The 21,104-nt window shown below is 41.0% G+C and overlaps 1 protein-coding gene across 1 annotated transcript; it reads left to right on the forward strand.

The window, feature by feature from the left end:
* Positions 1 to 18,036: 18,036 nt before the first annotated feature.
* LOC139362864 (uncharacterized) lies at positions 18,037 to 19,792 on the forward strand. The gene is made up of 2 exons (XM_071095178.1): positions 18,037 to 18,775; positions 19,580 to 19,792. Exons 1-2 carry the CDS (start codon positions 18,203 to 18,205, stop codon positions 19,637 to 19,639), a joined length of 633 nt encoding a protein of 210 aa, XP_070951279.1. The 5' UTR covers positions 18,037 to 18,202; the 3' UTR covers positions 19,640 to 19,792.
* The last annotated feature ends 1,312 nt before the right edge of the window (positions 19,793 to 21,104 follow it).

Below are 21,104 nucleotides of genomic sequence, written 5' to 3' on the forward strand. Positions count from 1 at the left end.
CATCACCTATAGCAGCCATCTCCCAGTCTCCTCCTTGACTCTGGCCGGCTCTCCCTCAGGCTTGGTCGTGAAGTCTTACTTCTCTGTTTCTCCCATGACTGCACGTGTTCTCTGGGGTCCCAAGCTCCTTTGTCATCCTCCCAAGACACTTCCCATCTGCAGCTTCTAGACAGGTCCAGATGGTTTTCTTTTTTTTTTTTCTTTCTTTTTTTTTTTTTTGAGACCGAGTCTCACTACAACCTCTGCCTCCCAGATTCAAGCAATTCTCAGCCTCCCGAGTAACAGGGATTGAGATTACAGATGCGTGCTACCATACGCAGCTAATTTTATATATATATATATATATACACCCTGATAGTGCTCCCAGGGTAGTGAATATATATATATATATATATATTCACTATGTTGGCCAGGCTGGTCTTGAACTTCTGGTCTCAAGTGATCCTCCTGCCTCAGCATCCGAAAGAGCTGAGATTACAGACACAAGCCACCATGCCTGGCCAGAAGGTTTTCTGTTACAACTTTTACTAATTGCACACAAATTTTCAGGAAGCTATAAATGTCTGGTAAAAGAAGGACCTACAATTTTTTTATGATTATAATTATGATTATGATTATTGAGACAGGGTTTAGCTCTGTTACCCAGCCTGGAGCACAGGGGCACAATTATGGTTCACTGCAGCCTTAACCTTCTGGTTTCAATCAATCCTCTCACCTCAGCTTCCTGAGTAGCTGGGACTACAGTCACGTGCCACCATACCCGGCAAAGCATTCTTCATTTCAGCAATCATTTTCTAGTGTATGCTCTGCTAATATTCATATCCATTTTTAAAGTTACTTTCTTGTTTAAGCATGTTTTATATAAGAAGTAATTGACTGTACACATGTATACCGTGTGTTTGTGTGCGTTTGTATTTTATAAAAGACATTTCCCTTTACACTAACATTCTCCTCAGTATCCTAGAATTTAGACCTGCCTGTCTCTATAACCTGTCACAATCAACCACTAACAAGTTAGTGTTAAGACATGTGGAGTTTTGCTTTATTTGATTTAATTGAGCTTCATAATTATTCACTTTTAAAGTTTTAAATGTTTCAACAGGTTTTTAAAGACACGCCCTAGCTCCATTTGCATCTTATGTTCTTAATCCCTTGGTGTGTGAGAAAGAAAAGTGACTCTAATGCTTGCAGAGCAAAAGTTTACCTTTCAGGAAACTTGCATGAGGAAGTGGGCCTGGGGTGCAGAGAACTGGGCTATTCCATTACATGCTGTGGAGGGGAGTTGTTGCTGGGACCAGTTACCCTAACGCAGAAGAAACCAGGGCCCACAGCTGTCAAGACCTTTTGCAATTCGAATGGTAGAGAAAATATACAGTCACCAGGGTACACTTAGAAAGGGGCTGGACTGGCAGGAGCTCTGTGTCTATAACAGACTGAGTCTCTCCACAGGAGCACAACTGCTCCAGCTCTGTCCGTTACACTTTCCCTAGATGTGCCCTGATGTTCTGTGCCCTGGAGGAGGAAAATCCTCCTCCCTAATTCTTAGCCTGAATGATAGTGCTCCCAGGCCAGTATTACCCACAGGAGGAGAAGTTCACTACAAAGGTTATACCTGCTGTAATTTTTGGATAGTTACTATAATGAACTCCTTAAAGAAAATAAAACTGCAAAGTTATCTGTTTTATCAAAAGCAGACCATGAGTAGATTATTTAACAAACGCATACGTTTTAACAAACTTGACTTCCTGGGATGACTAAGAGGAGCTGACACGAAACCAAGAGACTGAATCTAGCAGTCCTGGTTCAGAGATTCACTGGGCTGCAGACCTGCTTGTTCTAGGAAGCGATGGTTTTGCATCGTAGCAGGGCAGTGGATGACTCAGGAGGTCACTAGAGAAGACTAGGAGGACCTGTGTTCAGATATTAAGCTTTTCCATAACTAAGGCTCAGTTTTACTTTCTATAAAAATAGGGGTAATACGTGTGCTCGTACCAGATGGCCTTGAGAGACCACATCTAGGTAGCCTGGGTGAGCAGGTGGAGGCAGAAGGTGATGGAGTGAGCAGCTGCATGACTAAGGTGCAGCAGGGCATGAAGTGGCCTCTTAAAGTGATGTGTCCTGTGACCCAGGACCCAGGCAGAGATGCAGATTTCCTCCTATGACTGAAGGTTTTCAGGGAAGATGGATCTATTACCTGAAAACTGACTCTGAGCACATTTCTCGTCAGGTCTTACTCACAACATTCTTTCCTACATCAAGCAGAGATAACGACAGGGCCTGATTGGATTGGGAGAGACTTAGGTATGATAACCCATGAGAAGTTTTTTAGCATTGTGTTTCTAAGAAATAATAGAATAATAATAGGATAATACCATTAATAATTAGGACAGAAAAATATATTCTATTATTATTTGTATTACTACTCAGTTGAAAATGGGAACCCAGAATCATCAGGGAAGTTTGTCACCAAGAAGTAGTCCCAGATCCAGGGTTTTGGTTTATAAACAAAATTCTGGATTTTGGTGAGCCAGACTCAGGGAACTGTTAGTCAGAATTCCATTACAAGAATCAATATAAAGGGTAGGACATGGAAACGGGTCCCCTGACACGTTGGGCTTATATCTGAGATTCATGGTGTTATGATGAGATTCTAAAATTCTCTTAGAGTGAGGGCAGGATTCCAAAGCCCGCAGTCTGAGCAGGGCCTCACGACAGTGGGGCACGAGGCAGGAGCGTCCGTGAGCATAGCCTTAGGCATGACCTTAACCTGCCCACGTGTTTCAAATTAGTGCAGAAAGCCAGGTTTTAAATATGAAAATGAGGCTGGAGATGAGAAAGCCTTCTCGGATTACACTCCGAAAATACCATATAAATCAACACTAAGACTGAACATTAAAAATGGAAAAAACAGTTGAAAATGTATGTCCCCACAAAAGCCTGTACATGGATGTATTTAGCAGCTCTATTCACAACTGCCAAATATGGAAGAAACTAATAAGTCTTTTAGTATGTGAATGGATAAACTGTGGTACATCCAGACAATGGAATATTATTTTGTGTTAAAAACAAACGAGCTGCTCACGACTATAATCCCGGCACTTTGGGAGGCCGAGGCAGATGGATCACCTGAGGTGAGGAGTTCTAGACCAGCCTGACCAATACGCTGAAAGCCCATCTCTACTAAAAATACAAAAATGAGCTGGGCGTGGTGGCTTGTGCCTGTAGTCCCAGGTACTTGGAAAACTGAGAGAAGAGAATCACTTGAACTCGGCTGGGCGGATATTGCAGTGATCCTAAATTGTGTCATTGCACTTCAGCCGGGTAACAGAGTGAGACTCCATCTCAAAAAAAGAAAAAAATGTAGAGAAAGAAATGAGCTACTAAACTATGAAAATACATAGAATAACCTTAAATGCATATTGCTAAGTGAGAGGAGCCGCCCTGAAAAGGCTACATACTGATATAATTCCAGCTATATGACATTTTAGAAAACTGTGGAGACAGTAAAATGAGTGGCTGCTAGGATTGCAAGAGAGGGAGGGATGAATGGTAGAGATGGGATTTTAGGACAGTGAAAATACCTTACATGATACTACAGTGGTAGATACATTTGTCCAAACCCATAGAATGTATAGCAGTAAAAGTGAACGCCGGGCACAGTGGCTCACGTCTGTAATGCCAGCACTTTGGGAGGCTGAGGCGGGTGGATCACGAGGTCAGCAGTTCGAGACCAGGCTGGCCAACATGGTGAAATCCCATCTCTAAAAATATAAAAATTAGCTGGGCACACTGGTGCGTGCCAGTAGTCCCAGCTACTCGCGAGGCTGAGGCAGGAGAATCACTTGAACCAGGGAAGCGGAAGTTGCAGTGGGCCGAGATCCCACCACTGCACTCCAGCCTGGGTGACATAGTGAGACTGTCTCAAAAAAAAAAAGTGAACCCTAATGTAAACTGTAAATTTTGGGTAATGATGATGGATCAATATGGCTCATTGAATGTCAGGAATGCACAGTTCTAGTTCAAGGTGCTGATAATGGGGTGTCTGCGCATGTGTGAGAACAGGGCATATATCAGACATATCTATACTTTCTTCTCAATGTTTCTCTGAGTGTAAAAGTTATCTGAGGAATAAAGTCTAAAAAAAAACAAAACAGGAAGAAACGTGTGTGCCATTGCCTTAGAATGGCAAGCTTTTGTTTTGCATTAGAAATCACCATCTACAGTGGTGGCAGTTCAGGCCCCTGCTCACAACGCTCTGGGGGCTCCAACCATGTCCCATTGCCCATCACTGCCCCCATCTTCTGCCACCCTCACCACAAGCCCAAGCCACAACTGCTGCTTTCCTCTTACTCACCTTTGCTCCTTGTCATCTGGCTGGAGGGCTTCTTTCTTATTGTGCCCTTGTGTTGATATATTATGACTCAGCAGTTTCATACTAGGGTTTTATTTTTCCTTTTACATTAAGGTCTCAGGGCAAATGACCTCTCTTTGGAAAGCTTCTCAATCTGTAGGAGCTCTCTCTTCCTCCTCTTGCCTTTGTCAGCAACACAGTGCTGCATGCTCTTTTGTTTGCCTAGAGGCATATATGGCTGTCTGAAATTGTCTTGTTCATTTGTTTGCTTACCTGTGTGTTTGCTTTTCCCCTGCACTGCTATATGAGCTCTGAGAAACCAGGGAGTCTGTCTCATGAACCCCTGCAGCCCAGTACCTGCTTACAACAGCATCCAGCACTGACCTGTGAAAGGACAGGTAGTCCTGCCTGGCACTTTTTGGTGGGGAGGGAGAGTATCTGCTATTTAGTTACCCATGTAGGTGACAGTATTCACTAAATACCATTCGGCCTTAAAAGGGCAAAAGTACAATTTATGATGAGGCCAAGAGGAAGACCACCTTTCTTTTATAAAACTTACCATAGGCAGATTAAGCAGCAGAAACCATCATCATGGCAACGACTACAGACATCACTTTATGGAACAGTCTTGTTTTGAAAGCAATGAGACTTTAAGACCATGTGGTATGCTTACTTTAAGTCTCACCTACAACACAAGATGGATTAGAAGAGAGAAATAATGAAAAATAAATCCTTTGAAGCTGCATCAGATGCATGAAATATTATAGAATCCTTTCATGTTGGCTGAATGTAGCACTGGAACAAATTGCAACCTTTTCAAGTGATAGAGGTCTTAATTCTGGCCCCACCGTATACCAGTCGGGTGATTGACTACTTTTTGAATGTCTCTGATCTTCAGTGTCCTTATTAAAATTGGGATGTTCACATGGCCTTGTTGTAAGTTAAGAAGCTGATGTGATTCCATATATTAAATGCCTGGCACTGTATCTGGCTTGGAGCAAATTACTGATCAATACAAAACAAGTAGTAGCCACAGTTGTTGAATTTATTCCCACCCCAACCTAAGGAGGTAGGAAGGTCAGGTGTTATAACTGATGGAGACACAGTGCAGTACAGAGGTTCCTCTTGGCAGAAAAGCATTGTATAAAATTCTATTTTTTTTTTACCCTCCTAGTGACTCATAGGACAAGTGTTTCACATTTTTATACGTGTCCGTAATTCATCAAAGTTTTTTTTTTTCTTTTCTTTTTCTCTTTTAACTTTTATTTTAAATTTAGGGGCACTTGTGCAGGTTTGTTACATAGGTAAACTTGTATCGTGGGGGATTATTGTACAGACTATTTCAACAGGAAGGTATTAAGCCTAGTACCCATTAGTTATTTTTTCTGATCCTCTCCCTCCTTGTACCCTCCCCCTCCAAAGGGCACAGTGAGTGTTGATCCCCTTTAGGTGTCCATATGTTCTCATCATTTAGCTCCCATTTATAAGTGAGAGCATGCGGTATTTGGTTTTCTGCTCCTGCATTAGCTTGCTAAGGATAATGGCCTCCAGTTCCATCCACATCCCTGCAAAGGACATGATCTCATTCCTTTTTTTCGTGGATGTGTAGTATTTCATGGTGTATATGTACCACATTTTCTTTACCCAGTCTATCACTGATGGTAATTTAAGCTGATTCCATGACTTTGATATTGTGAAGAGTACTGCAATGAAGATACATATGCATGTGTCTTTATAGTAGAATGATTTATATTCCTTTGGGTATTTATGTAGTAACGGGATTGCTGGATCAAATGACATTTCTGTCTTTAGGTCTTTAAGGAATCACCACATTATCTTCCACAATGGATAAACTAACTTACACTCCCACTAACAGTGTATTTCTTTTCTCCACAACCTTGCCAACATCTTTTTTTTTTAACTTTTTATTTATTTATTTTGAGACAGAGTCTCGCTGTCGGCCGTGCTGGGGTACAGTGGCGTGATCTTGAATCACTGCAACCTCTGTCTCCCAGGCTCAAGCAATTCTCCTGCCTCAACCTCTCGAGTAGTTGGGATTATAGGCGTGTGCCACCATGCCTGGCTAATTTTTGTATTTTTAGTAGAGATGGGGTTTCAACACGTTGGCCAGGCTGATCTCGAACTCCTGACCTCAGGTAATCTGCCTGCCTCAGCCTCCCAAAGTGCTGGGATTACAAGCATGAGCCACTGCACTCGGCCTTTACTTTTTAATATAGCCATTCTCATTGATATAAGATGGCATCTAATTGTGGTTTTGATTTGCATTTCTCTAATGATCAGTGATGCTGAGGTTTATTTCATATGCTTGTTGGCCACATGCATGTCTTTTTAAAAAGTGACTATTCATGTCCTTTTCTCACTTTTTAATGGGGTTGTTGGCTTTATTCTTCTCAATTTAAGTTCCTTATAGATTCTGGATATTAGATCTTTGTCAGATGCATAGTTTGCAGGAATTCCCTCCCATTCTGTAGGCTGTTTACTCTGTTGATAATTTCCTCTGCAATGAAGAAGCTCCTTTTTAAAATTAGATCCCATTTGTCAATTTTTGCTCTTATTGTAATTGCTTTTCACTTCCTCATCGTGAAAACTTTGCCAGTGCCTATGTTCTAAATGGCATTGGCTAGGTTGTCTTCCAGGGTTTTTATACTTTGGGGTTTTATCTGTAAGTCTTTAATTCATCTTGAATTAATTTTTGTATATGGTGCAAGAAAGGGGTCCAATTTCAGTCTTCTGCGTATGGCTAGACAGTTATCCCAGCACCACTTATGGAATAAGGAATCTTTTTCTCATTGCTTGTTTTTGTCAGCTTTGTCTAAGATTAGATAGTTGTAGATGTGTGGCCTTATTTCTGGGTTCTCTATTCTGTTCCATTAGCCTATATGTCTGTTTTTGTACCAGCATCATGCTGGTTTTGTTACTGTAGCACTATAATATAGTTTGAAGTTGGGTAATGTTATGTGTCCAGCTTTGTTCTTTTTGCATAAAATGGCCTTGGCTATTTGAGCTGTTTTTTATTTCTATATAAATTTTAAAATAGTTTTTTTTTTATTTTTTAGTTCTTTGAAGAATCTCAAAGATAGTTTAATAGGTATAACATTGAATCTATAAATTACTTTGGGCAGTATGGCCATTTTAACAATATTGATTGTTGATTTTTCCTGTCCCTGAACATGAAATGTTTTTCCATTTGTTTTTGCCATCTCAATTTATTTGAGCAATGGTTTGTAGTTCTTCTTGTAGAGATCTTTCACCTCCCTGGTTAGCTATATTCCTAGGTATTTTATTCTTTTTGTGGCAATTGTGAATTCATGATTTGATTATCATCTTGGCTGTTGTTGGTTTATAGAAATGCTAGTGATTTTTGCCCATTTAATTTGTGTCCTTGGGTTTTGATGCAGTTGTTGATCTGTTTAAGAAGCTTTTGGGCTGACATGATGGGAGTTTCTATGTATAGGATTATGTCATCTGCAAACAGGCATAGTTTATGACTATAAACTTCCTCTCTTTCCATTGTATTTGTATGCCCTGTGTTTTTTTCTCTTGCCTGATTTCCCTGGTCAGGACTTCCAATACTATGTTGAATAGGAGTGGTGAGAGAGGGCATCCTTGTCCTGTGCTGTTTTTCAAGGGCAATGCCTCCAGCTTTTGCCAACTCAGCATTATATTGACTGTGGGTTTATCATATATAGCTCTTACTATTTTGAGTTATATTCCTTCAATACCTAGTTTATTGAGAGTTTTTAACATGAAGGGATGTTAAATTTTATTGAGAGCCTTTTCTGAATCTATTGAGATAATAATGTAGTTTTTGTCTTTAGTTGTGTTTCTGTAATGAAACACATTTATTGATTTGCATATGTTGAACCACCCTTGTATGCGAGTGATAAAGCCTACTTGATTGCGATGGATAAGCTTTTTGATGTGCTCCTAAATTCAGTTTCCCAGTATTTTGTTGAGGATTTTTTGCATCGATATTTATAAAGGATATTAGACTGAAGTTTTCTATTTTTGTCATATTTCTACCAGTTTTGCTATCAAGATGATGCTGGCATCATAAAATGAGTTACAGAGGAGACTCTCATCCTCAATTTTTTGGAATAGTTTCAATAGGAATGGTACCAGCTCTTCTTTGTATACCTGGTAGAATTTAGTTGTGACTCTGTCTGGTCCTGGGCTTTTTTTGGTTGGTAGGCTATTTATTCTGCCTCAATTTCAGAGCTCATTACTGGTCTGTTCAGGGATTCAGTTTCTTCCTGGTTCAGATGTGGGAGGGTGTATGTATTCAGGAATTTATCCATTTCATCTAGATTTTCTAGTTTATGTTCAAAGAGGTGTTCACAATATTCTGTGATGGTTGTTTGTATTTCTGTGGAGTCAGTCATTCTTTGGGGTCAGAAATGACATAATATCTTTGTCATTTCTGATTGTGTTTATTTGAATTTTCTCTCTTTTCTTCTTTATTAGTCTGGCTAGAGATCTGTTATTTTATTAATCTTTCCAAAAAAAATCACCTCCTAGTTTTGTCGGTCTTTCAAATTTGTGTGTGTGCGTGCGTGTGTGTGTGTGTGTGTGTGTGTGTATATATGTCTCAAACTCCTTTAGTTCAGCTTTGATTTTGGTTATTTTTTTTTCTGCTAGCTTTGGTATTCGTTTTCCCTTGGTTCTCTAGTTTTTTATTTGTAGTATTAGGTTGTTAGCTTGAGATCTTTCTAACTTTTTGATGTGAGTGTTTGGTGCTATAGTTTTCCCTCTTAACACTGCCTTAGCTGTGTTCTATATTCTAGTATGTTGTATCTTTGTTCTCATTAATTTCGAAGAACTTCTTGATTTCTGCCTTCACTTAATTATTTACCTAAAGTCATTCAGGAGCAGGTTATTCAATTTCCATGTAATCGTGTGGTTTTGAGTAAGTTTCTTAGTCTTGAGTTCTAATTTGGTTGCACTGTGGTCCAAGAGATTTTTAGGATTTCCGTTATTTGCATTTGCTGAGGAGTGTTCTACTTCCAATTAAGTGATTGATTTTAGTTTATGTGCCATGTGGTGATGAGAAGAATGGATATTGTTGTTTTTGGATGAGAGTTCTGTAGATATCTATCAGGTCAATTTGATCCCGTGCTGAGTTCAGGTCCTGAATATATTTATTTTCTGTCTCAATGATCTAATATCATCAGTGTGATGTTAAAGTCTCCCACTATTATTGTGTGGGAGTCTAAGTCTCTTTGAAGGTCTCTAAGAACTTGCCTTATGAATCTAGTTGCTCCCATGGTGGGTGCATATATATTTCAGATATTTAGCTCTTCTTGTTGAATTGAAGCCTTTACCATTATGGAATGCCTTCTTTGTCTTCTTTAATTTTGTCTTTATTGGTTTAAAGTCTGTTTTGTCAGAAAATAGGATTGCAACCCCTGCCATTTTGTTTTCCATTTGTATGGTAGATTTTTCTCTATCCCTTTATTTTAAGCCTATGTGTGTCATTGCATGTAAGATGGGTCTCTTGAAGGCAGCATATCAATGGGTCTTGGTTCTTTATCCAGCTTACCTTTCTGTCTTTTAATTGGCATTTAGTCCATTTACACTAAAGGTTAGTATTGATATGTGTGAATATGATTATTTCATCATTATGTTAGCTGGTAATTTTGCAGACTTGTTTATGTGGTTGCTTTATAGTGTCACTTGTCCATGCACTGCAGTGCATGCTGTAGTGACTGGTGATCGTCTTTCCTTCCCATATTTGGTGGTAATAAATTCCCTCATCATTTGCTTGTTTGGAAAGGATTTTATTTCTTCTTCACTTATGAAACTTAGTTTGACTGGATACAAAATTCTGAATTGGATTTTTTTTTTTTCCTTAATAATATTGAATATGGGCCCCTAATCTTTTCTGGCTTGTAAGGTTTCAGCTGAAATGTCCACTATTATTCTAATGGGCTTCCCTTTGTATGTGACCTGACCTTTCTCTCTAGCTGCCTTTAACATTTTCTTCTTTTATTTTGACCTTGGAGAATCTAATGATTATGTGTCTTGGGTATGATCCTTCTTGTGAAGTATCTTACTGGGACTCTGCTTTTCCTGAATTTGAATATTGGACTCTCTCATTGATGAACTTCTCATGAATGATATCCTAAAATGTGTTTTTGAAGTTGGTTCCATTCTCCCCATCTCTTTCTGGGACACCAATCAGTCATAGATTCAGTCACTTTTACATAATCCCATTTTTTGGAGGTTTTATTCATTGCTTTTTATTCTTTTTTCTCTATTCTTTTCTGCCTGTTTTATTTCAGAAACCCAATATGCAAACTCTGAGATTGTTTTCTCTGCTTGGTCTATTCTGCAATTAACATTTGTGATTGCATTATGAAACTCTTGTACTGTGTTTTTCAGCTCTATCAGGTAGGTTATGTTCTTTTCTATGCTGGCTATTTTGTCTGTCAGCTCCTGGATTATTTTACCATGGTTTTCAGCTTCTTTTCATTGGGTTTCAATGTAGTTCTGTAGCTCAATGGTCTTTCTTTCTATCCACATTCTGAATTCCAGGTCTGTCATTTTAGCCATCTCAGCCAAGTTCTGAACCTTTGCTGGAGAGGTGATGCAGTTGTTTGGAGGAAAGAAGGCACTCTGGCTTTCTGAGTTTTTAGCATTCTTGTGCTGATTCTTTCTCATCTTCATGGGCTGATGTTCCTTCAATCTTTGAGGCTGCTGACATTTGGATTTTTGTTCCCCTTTTATCCTATTTTATGACCTTGAGAGTTTGATTGTGGTAGAAGGTAGATTCAGCCAACTGGTTTCATTTCCAGGAGATTTTAGGAGGCCAACACTCAGCTCCCAACTCCTGGTGTGAGTGCTGTAACTCTGGCAGATTTGTATTGAACCTTAACTTTGTCTTCTGGCTCCTTGAGGCTTGGAGTCCACTGTGCTGGGGGTGGGGACACAGGTGCAAGGTGCAGCAGCTGCAGCAGAGTGCTAGGAGATGCAGGGGTACCTGCGTCCCTACAGACATTCACCACAGTGGCAGAGGCAACACAGCTGGAAGTTGGTGGGATGGGGAGGGAGCTCCTGCTGGAGACTGTGTGTGTGGTTGCACTACACATGGTGTTGGCTGGGGGGCAGAGTGCTAGCCAGTGCTGGACTAGGTGACTTCTCTGTGTTTCACAAGCAAGAGTGGTCTCAAATATTCAAACCCCTGCTCCAGTACTTATCCTCTAAATATAATCCAACAAGACCTTTTTTAAAAAACAGTATGCACACATATATGTGTCTGCATGGGTGTTTTTTGTGAATATTTTACACAAATAATCATTACATAAGTATAACTAAGGTCCAGAGGATAATAAAGGAAACAGCACAAATGAACCTGTATCCACTATTCAGTTTAGGAAAAAGATTATCACCATAACTTAATGTTCCCCATAAGCCCATTCCAATGCTATGCACCTCCCTCTTCATTTCCCCAAGAGTGACCATTATTCTGAAATGGGTGTTTATAATAAACTGCATTTTGTATATAGCTTTCTTACCTCTGTCTTTAAAGCTGTATTGTTTCATTTTGCCATTTTAAAAATTTAAATGGATGACTGTATGTTTTATATATTTTATTTGATTTGCTTTTTCCTGCTCACTATTGGATTCCTAAGATGTCAGCATGTTATCAAAAATGGTAGTTCATTCTTTTTTATTGTTTTATGTGGTCCCATTGTGAGAAAATAACACAATGAATTTAGGCATTCTAAAATGACATATTTTGTAGGTTTTATTTTCCCTCATGTGACTTTTCCATATTACAAATAGTATTGTCACAAGCTTTCTTGTATATATTTTCTAGTGTGTGTGTATATATAGGTATTATATATATTTATACTGTATAAATAGTATATATATAAATACTATGCCATACATAAAATACATATGTATTTACATACATATATATATGTACACATTTTTTGTTCATTCATTTTTGAGATGGAGTTTTGCTCTTGTTGCCCAGACTGAAGTGCAGTGATCTTGACCCACTGCAAAATTCACCTCTCAGGTTCAAGTGATTCTCCTGTCTCAACCTGTAAACCTGGGATTACAGGTGCCTGCCACCACACCCAGCTAATCTTTTTGTATTTTTAGTAAAGATGGGGTTTCACCATGTTGGCCAGGCTGGTCTAAAACTACTGACCTCAGGTGATCCGACCACCTTGCCAGGCCTGTATCTTCTAGTATAGACATGCAACAATTTCTTTAGGGTATCAAACTGTTAGTTCATAGGGTGTTTGTTCAATTTTCATTCAACAATTGAGTGTTGGCAATTGTCTATATGGCAGGTACTCTTTGGGCACCAAAGTTAGGGTATAGAATAAAATATACAAAACTTCATTTCTTTATGGTGCTTTTCTGCAAGGAAAGGCAAATAGTAAATACAACAAAACATAAAATATTAAGTTGGACAGGATAAATGTGGTTATGCTACTGTGATAAATAATCCCCTTATTGAAGTGACTTGAAAATAATTTAAAATATTATGTCTCAGTCATGTTATATGTTCTTTATATGATTGCCAAGGACCTTTCTCCACATTGTCATCTTTCTCATTTTGCGATCCAAGATGTTCAAAATGTCATTCTCTGGACTGTGCTAGATACTGAGGAGAAGGGAAAAAAGAATGCAGCGAAGTTCATGCAGGCTTTTCAAGGTTCTACATGCAATCAACATTTATTGCTGCCTCTCCCACCTCACTGCCAAAGAAAGTCACAGTAGCAGGGGATAATAAACTCCTACCATGCACCTGGTAGTAAGATAATAATCAAATATTTGCAAGTAGCCCTAGTGATTAGCACAAATAAAATTTATTAGATGATGATGATAATACAAGAAAAAAATGCAATAGCATGAATATGCAGGGTTTGAAACAATATTAGGAGAATGATTAGTCCCTTTTAGATGGTAATCATAGAGGATCTCATGAAGAAGATGGCACCGGAGTAAATATCAAAGCAGTCATTGTAGGAGACACTCAGAGTGAAGACCACTCACAGAAAGAACAAATGCTTCATGCAGAAGCTTAAACTGTGTGTTCTAGCTTAGAAGTAGGAGTTGACTTCCAACACTTAAACTGGAGGTAGATTGGGAAAGGACTCTTGGAATTTGACATTTATTCTGATTTTAAAAGATTGAAGTAAAAGAATTTAAGTGTATATATTTTAGCAATATAACCATGGCTGCTAAGGTGAAACATTCAGGATGATGGAAGAAGGGAGGAGTCCAAGCCATGAGCTGGGGGAATGGTTAGGAAGATATTTTAATAACTTGGGCGAGAGATGAGGGCGACATGAATTGGGGTGATAGAAGTTATGGTAGTAAAAAGTAGTCAGATTTGAAGGAGAAAAAGAGCAGTTAAAGAAGGCTTCAAGGTTTAGGCACTGAAAGAATGGCATTGCCACATACCAGGAACCAAGATGGGTATGTTTGGCTTCAGCAACAGAAAATAGTAACAAAATGTTTTCTAAAGCAGTTGTATCTTTTACCCATCCCATCCATAAGATATAAGTATCTCTTTTGTTCCACAGTGTTTGCTATTTTAACTTTTTTGAAATGTTATCTTGTTTTAATTTTCATTCATAATTCCTTGACTTTTAATGAGATTGAGTGCTTTTCTGATATTTATTTGACAATTGGGATTTCTTTTTTCCTCAGAAAACTGATTCAGTTATTTTGTCCACCATTGTGTGTGTGTACGTGTGTGTATGTATATGCGTTGCATTGCAAGTTTTTTATTTTGTTTTGTTTCAGAACTGTTTATGTATTCAAGCAGAATTGAAAACATCTTCTAATTTATTGCTTACATATTTTCTTCCTTCTATGTTTTCTTTTATCAAATGCTTATAAATTTGCAATTTTAAATTTTGTCTCTTACTGACATCAAATAAATCTAGGCTATAGTAGTACTTTCTTGTATTTTAACCCAAAGTTTTAGATATATGCTATTTCTATTTGTCTTCAACACAAATTGATTATTTTTCATAGTATGAAGTTGTCCCAAGAACATTTATTGACTAGTCCATCTCTTTTCCTGTTGTATTATTTATTGCTAACAATTACTGCAAAACTTGGGTAGAAGAGCAAACATTCATTTCAAAGTTTCCATGTATCAGGAATTTAAGAGCAACTTAGTGGTCCTGGTTCAGTATCTCTCATGAGGTTGTGGTTAAAATGTCAGCTGAAATTGCAGTCAACCCAAGACTTGACCTGTGGCTTTTGGCAGGAGGCCTCAGTTCCTTACCTCATAAGCCACTCCAGAGGGCTGTCTTAGTGTCCTTACATGGCAACTAGGTCGCCCAAGGGAAAGTGATCTAAGAGAAAAAAGCAAGCAGCAGTGTCGTTTATGATCTGTTACGAATGTGGGTTTTTAGAAGCAAGTCACTAGGTCCAGCCCACATTTAATGGGCTTCTAGAAGACAGAAGCATAAAAAAAAAGGTGGGGATATCATTAAATCCCCACGTAAATTGTTTGTATGATCAATTCTGTCATGTTTCACATTTGCTTATATTCATAGGTCTGCGACTAGTTCCACTGGTCTATTTGACCATTTGTGCACCAATTCTTGACTGTTAGAATTACTATGAATTTATGGTAAATCTTTACGTATGGCAAAGCAGGAATCTGTCATGTCATCATCGTAATTGCATGTTATTTTTCTTTTTCTTATTTTCTTTCCTCTTCTTCTCCTTCTCCCTCCTCATTTGTGTTTTTGTTTTTCTATTTTTCCTCCTTAATCTTTTTCTTCAGGAATGTTTATCCTTTACTCCTCTGTATACATTTTAGAATCATCTTTTCACCTTTCATGAAGAAATTTGTTACAATTTTTATTAACACTGTATTGACTCTAGCTATAAATTTGAACAGAAGTACTTCATGGTACTGAGTTTTCCTATTCATGAATATATCATATATTCTATTTATTCAGCTTTGCTTTTATGTCATTAAACACAATACTGCAAGTATCTCTGTAGAATAATTTACATAATATTTAGATTTACTTATAGTCACCTAATGTTTTTGGTTGCTACATCAAATATATTTCTAAGTTTTCCTTAAGTTATCTAACTTTTTATTGCTGATATATAGAAGCTATTGATTTTAAAAACAGTTATCTTATTTGGTTTACTAGTGAGAATATCTGATGACTTCTTACTCTGTTATAGACTTTAGAATTTCTTATATTTACAAAACATCACTTGTGAACATCAAAGTTTTGATTTCCTTTTAAAAATTCTTATAAGTTTGATTTACGTGCTTAAAAGTTTGATAATACTGCTTACCCAAGAAGAGTAACATCAGTTATGCCATCACTTTTGCTTGATATATTTTCAGGAAAACATTACAGTATCTAAAAGTAGAGAATTGTAGGTAATCTTCATTTAGCTGCATGGAGTAAGAATTATTATCAATAATATGAATATATCCAGTTAAATTCAGTGGTAGGGTTTTATAATGGTGTGAACATCATGTTTTATGCCTCAATAATGCCCTCCACTGGCACTGAAAGGACACAAAGATAGATGTGTACCCGCCCCCCACCCGCTACACCCTTGTTCTGCTCTCTAATCTTTGCACATACCAGAGATTTCGTAAGTTCTGTGAGTACCTGGTTTTCTGCACGTACCAGAGATTTTGTTTTGCACATACCAGAGATTTTGTAAGTTCTGAGGCAAGGTCACAAGACGTGTTTAAGTAAGATAAACTCTTGCTGCCATAAACCTGCTCTCCCGCCTCAAAGTTTGAACCAAAATATCAGAAATGGCAGGAACCAATCATAGTTAGCCAAATCGCCTTGTTCAAACGCTAGCCAATCATATATCTGATTTGTATAATAACTCTATGCCCACTTTTCTTAGACTATATAACATTGTTCGGAGCTGAGTGGGGGAGCTCTCCTGCCCGTCTCGTTTCACGAGCGAGGGAGAGTTCCAGGTTCGAACCTGTAATAAAGATCCTTGCTGCTTAGCTTTGACTCTGGACTCTGGTGGTCTTCTTCAGGGAATAAACGGTCTGGGCATAACAAATGGGGGCTCGTCCGGGATTTCCCCCAAGCCCACCAGACCCCCAAGTCAACGGATCTTAATCTGTAGGTAAGCCGGCTTTGTCACTGTCTCTGTCTTTGTCTCTGTCTGTCTCCCTGAAATTTCGCTAAATCCGTAATCTGTAATCTGTATTGGTCTGTTCTGTAAGTGGCACGGTCTTGGCGGACGCGCTAGAAGACAGCCACTCGGGACTGGTGGGAGACGTTCCCCAGTGCCCATCTGGGGGCCTCCATCCTTGGTTGCCCCGTCTGACTCAGGTCGGAAGTCCGACACACGCTCGCGAATGCTCATCGTTATTACTGTCTGTCCGTTATTGTTAAGTGTTAAGTGTAAGCCCAAAATGAAACATAAAACCTTTTCTTCCCCCTCCCCGAACCCAGGGTAACTTTGCAAGTGGAGGGGTCCCCAGTTCGCTTCTTGGTCGATACTGGGGCGGAACGCTCAGTCCTAACCAAACCAATTGGAAAAATATCTAAGAAAACATCCTGGGTGCACGGGGCCACAGGCATCAAAAAATACCCCTGGACAACCCAGAGGACTGTAGACTTAGGAACGGGAAAAGTCTCCCATTCCTTCCTAGTCATCCCAGAGAGCCCCTGCCCTCTACTAGGGAGGGACTTGCTGACAAAGATGGGGGCCCAAATCCACTTTGAGCCAGAAGGGCCCAAGATAACTGATTCCCAAAACAGGCCAATATCTATCCTGACTGTCACCTTAGAAGATGAGTACCGACTCCATCAAGAGCAAAAGCCCCCCGATCAGGGAATTGACTCTTGGCTCCAGCGTTTCCCTGAAGCGTGGGCAGAAACTGGGGGCTTGGGGCTAGCTAAACATCGACCTGCCATATTTGTGGAAGTTAAGCCAGGGACGGACCCGGTTTGGGTTCGGAAATATCCTATGCCCCTGGAGGCAAGAGAAGGAATTACGCCCCATATCCGCCGACTCCTAGACCAGGGAGTCCTACGGGCTTGCCACTCATCCTGGAATACTCCACTGTTACCTGTTCGTAAACCCAACAGTACGGACTACAGGCCAGTACAGGATTTAAGAGAAGTTAATAAAAGGGTCATGGACATACATCCCACTGTGCCCAATCCATACACCCTTCTGAGTGCCTTACATCCCAAAAAACAGTGGTATACCGTTCTTGATCTAAAAGACGCTTTCTTCAGCCTTCCTCTGGCTCCCAAAAGTCAAGAACTCTTTGCATTTCAATGGACAGATCCTGAGAGGGGCATCAACGGTCAGCTAACATGGACCAGACTGCCACAAGGGTTCAAGAACTCGCCAACCCTGTTCGATGAAGCCCTTCATGAAGATCTGGGTGAGTACCGGCGGCAACACCCTGAAATAACTCTTTTGCAATATGTTGATGATCTCTTAATAGCGGCCAGGTCCCCGGAAACTTGTGTTCAAGGGACTGAGGACCTCCTGAAGACTCTGGGGGAGCTAGGCTACCGAGCCTCAGCAACAAAGGCTCAGATCTGCAAGTCGGAGGTAACTTATCTGGGGTACCTATTAAAAGGGGGGCAACGCTGGCTAACCAAAGCCCGAAAGGAAACAGTCCTAGGCATCCCTAGACCCCAGTCAACACGGCAAGTGAGAGAATTCCTGGGGTCGGCAGGGTTCTGTAGGTTATGGATACCCGGATTTGCTGAGTTAGCCAAGCCCCTATACCAGGCAACAAAGGAACGGCAGCCCTTCAATTGGACGGAAGAGGCTGAGCTGGCCTTTCAGCAAATCAAAACTGCCTTGTTATCAGCCCCCATGCTGGGGCTCCCTGATGTCTCCAAGCCCTTCCACTTATACGTGGATGAAAGTAAGGGTGTTGCAAAAGCCGTGTTAACACAGTACCTAGGCCCCTGGCAGAGGCCAGTTGCCTATTTGTCAAAAAAATTAGATTCAGTGGCTGCTGGCTGGCCACCCTGCCTCCGGATAATCGCGGCGACCGCCCTAATGGTCCGAGACGCTGATAAACTTATCATGGGGCAAGAGTTGCGCATTATAACCCCGCATGCCATTGAAGGCGTCCTCCGGCAGCCGCCGGACCGATGGATGAGTAACGCCCGGCTCACCCACTATCAAGGACTGCTGTTAAACCCCCTCAGAATAACTTTTCTGCCCCCAACCTCTTTAAACCCTGCTTCACTGCTGCCAAATCCAGACTTGGACGCCCCGTCCCGTGAGTGCACTGAGATACTGGCTCAGGTGCATGGGGTGCGGGAGGACCTGCAAGATCGTCCGCTCCCCGACACAGAACTCACCTGGTTCACTGATGGCAGCAGCTACGTCCACCAAGGCCAGCGGTATGCAGGAGCGGCTGTAACGTCAGAGACTGAGGTAATCTGGGCGGAACCCTTGCCTCCAGGGACATCGGCCCAAAGAGCCGAACTGATAGCCCTTACACAGGCCCTCACCCTAGGGGCAGAGAAAAAACTAACAGTATACACGGATAGCCGCTATGCTTTCGCTACTGCGCACATACATGGGGCCATCTACAGAGAAAGGGGACTATTAATAGCCGAAGGCAAGAAATAAAAAACAAGCAAGAGATCCTAGCTCTATTAACTGCTTTGTGGAAACCAAAGAAATTGGCTATCGTACATTGCCCTGGGCATCAGAAACCAACTACGCCAATTGATCGAGGCAACTTCTTAGCCGACCAAACCGCAAGGAGCATAGCAAAAGCTCCCAGTCAGCTCCTCGCGCTCCAGCTCCCCGATCCTGGCCCGTGAAATTTGCCATGTTTTCCCGACTATACCGAACAGGATCGCGAATGGATGAACACGCTTCCCCTAAAACAGGTTAAAAATGGGTGGTGGACTGACATAAATGACCAAACCATCCTACCAGAAAAATTAGGATGGCAGGTGTTGGAACACATCCACCGGACAACCCACCTGGGTGCCCGGCAAATGATGGACTTAATCAGGCACACCAAGTTTAGAATCAGGCGCATAGCTGAACTGGCCAGCGATGTCACAACAAATTGCAAAGCCTGCCAACTAAACAACGCTTGCCCCCAAACCCAGACCACTGCAGGAATTAGGTGTAGAGGAACTAGGCCTAGTATCTATTGGGAAATAGACTTTACTGAGATAAAGCCTGGAAAATATGGGTATCAGTACTTACTTGTCTTTGTAGATACTTTTTCAGGATGGACAGAAGCGTTCCCAACTAAGAGAGAAACTGCTCAGGTTGTAGCAAAGAAAATTTTGGAAGAAATCCTCCCCAGGTATGGCTTTCCCGTCCAAATAGGGTCAGACAATGGACCAGCCTTCGTTGCTAAGGTAAGTCAGGATTTGGCTTCCATTCTGGGGGCAAATTGGAAATTACATTGTGCTTATAGGCCCCAAAGCTCAGGACAGATAGAAAGGATGAATCGGACTCTGAAGGAGACCTTAACTAAATTGACCATGGAGACTGGCGCTAATTGGGTAGTACTTCTCCCCTATGCTCTGTTCCGGGCCCAAAATACCCCTTACAGACTAGGCCTCACACCATATGAAATCATGTATGGCAGACCCCCACCCCTGGTCCCCAGTCTAAAAGATGACTTACTCAAACCTGAAACTGAAAATGTCTCTGAGCTCCTGTTCTCCTTACAAGCCTTACAGAAAATTCACCAGGAAATTTGGCCCAGACTACGAGAACTGTACGAGGCAGGACCTCCGCCGACACCTCATCCGTTCCAGCCAGGAGACTGGGTCCTAGTCAAGCGCCACCGGCAAGAAACTCTTCAACCCAGGTGGAAAGGACCACTGCAAGTACTCCTGACTACTCCCACCACTCTCAAAGTAGAAGGCATCGCTTCGTGGATCCACTACACACACGTCAAACCAGTGGACCCAACATCCGACCTTCTCGAGCCGTCTGGAGCACCGGTTACATGGACTATAGACAAAGCTAAGAACAATCCCTTAAAGCTAACCCTGCGCCGTCATCCCCATAGCCGTAACCATGTCTAGCTTACCTATGCTTTTATGCCTTATGCATCTGACTCTCCTCACTGCTGTGCCGTCTAATCTCTATGTCTGGAGGTTCTGGCTCTATGAGAACAAAACTCACCCCGGGGAAACCCCCCAAGCGGGTAAACTGCTAGCTAGCGCAGACTGCCCCCCCTCAGGGTGTAATACTATAGTTTACCTCAATTTCACTAGGTTCCAGATTGCCCAACCAGCAATACCCATGATCTGTTTTGAATATGATCAAACTGAATATAATTGTAAAAATTATTGGTGGCACCAGAGTGCAGGTTGCCATTATAGCTACTGTAAGACGCACTCTGTCCAATACTGGAGAGAGCGACAAGGGTGGTATTTTTACAAAACTGAGTCTCCCGTCACTTACACTTGGATAATTAGAGACCCATGGGACTCTCGGTGGACAACCCCACAACATGGGGGAGTATATTACTCATCAACTAGTACCTGGCCCAGTAGCCATTTATATCTGTGGAGAAGTCTAGTCCAGATTCAACCCTTAATCCACACACAAATCCACAGGCAAGAAACCAAGCTATCACAAGACTTGCAGCCCTTCTCCTGGCTAACTCTATTACGGGAAGGGCTAGCATTCGCCAACCTCACTGGTTTAGGCGACCTGTCCTCTTGCTTTATGTGTGCAACCCTAGGAAGACCACCATTAACGGCTGTTCCTCTATCCTCCC

This window comes from Macaca nemestrina, chromosome 4 (assembly GCF_043159975.1).
Source record: "Macaca nemestrina isolate mMacNem1 chromosome 4, mMacNem.hap1, whole genome shotgun sequence".
Taxonomy (NCBI): domain Eukaryota; kingdom Metazoa; phylum Chordata; class Mammalia; order Primates; family Cercopithecidae; genus Macaca; species Macaca nemestrina.

Bases quoted from the DNA above. Each gene is read 5' to 3' on its own strand.
- LOC139362864 (XM_071095178.1), top strand. From the start codon at position 18,203: ATGCTGGGGCTCCCTGATGTCTCCAAGCCCTTCCACTTATACGTGGAT. The intron at 18,776-19,579 runs GTAATCTGGGCG...TTGTCTTTGTAG, and splicing joins CTGTAACGTCAGAGACTGAG to ATACTTTTTCAGGATGGACA.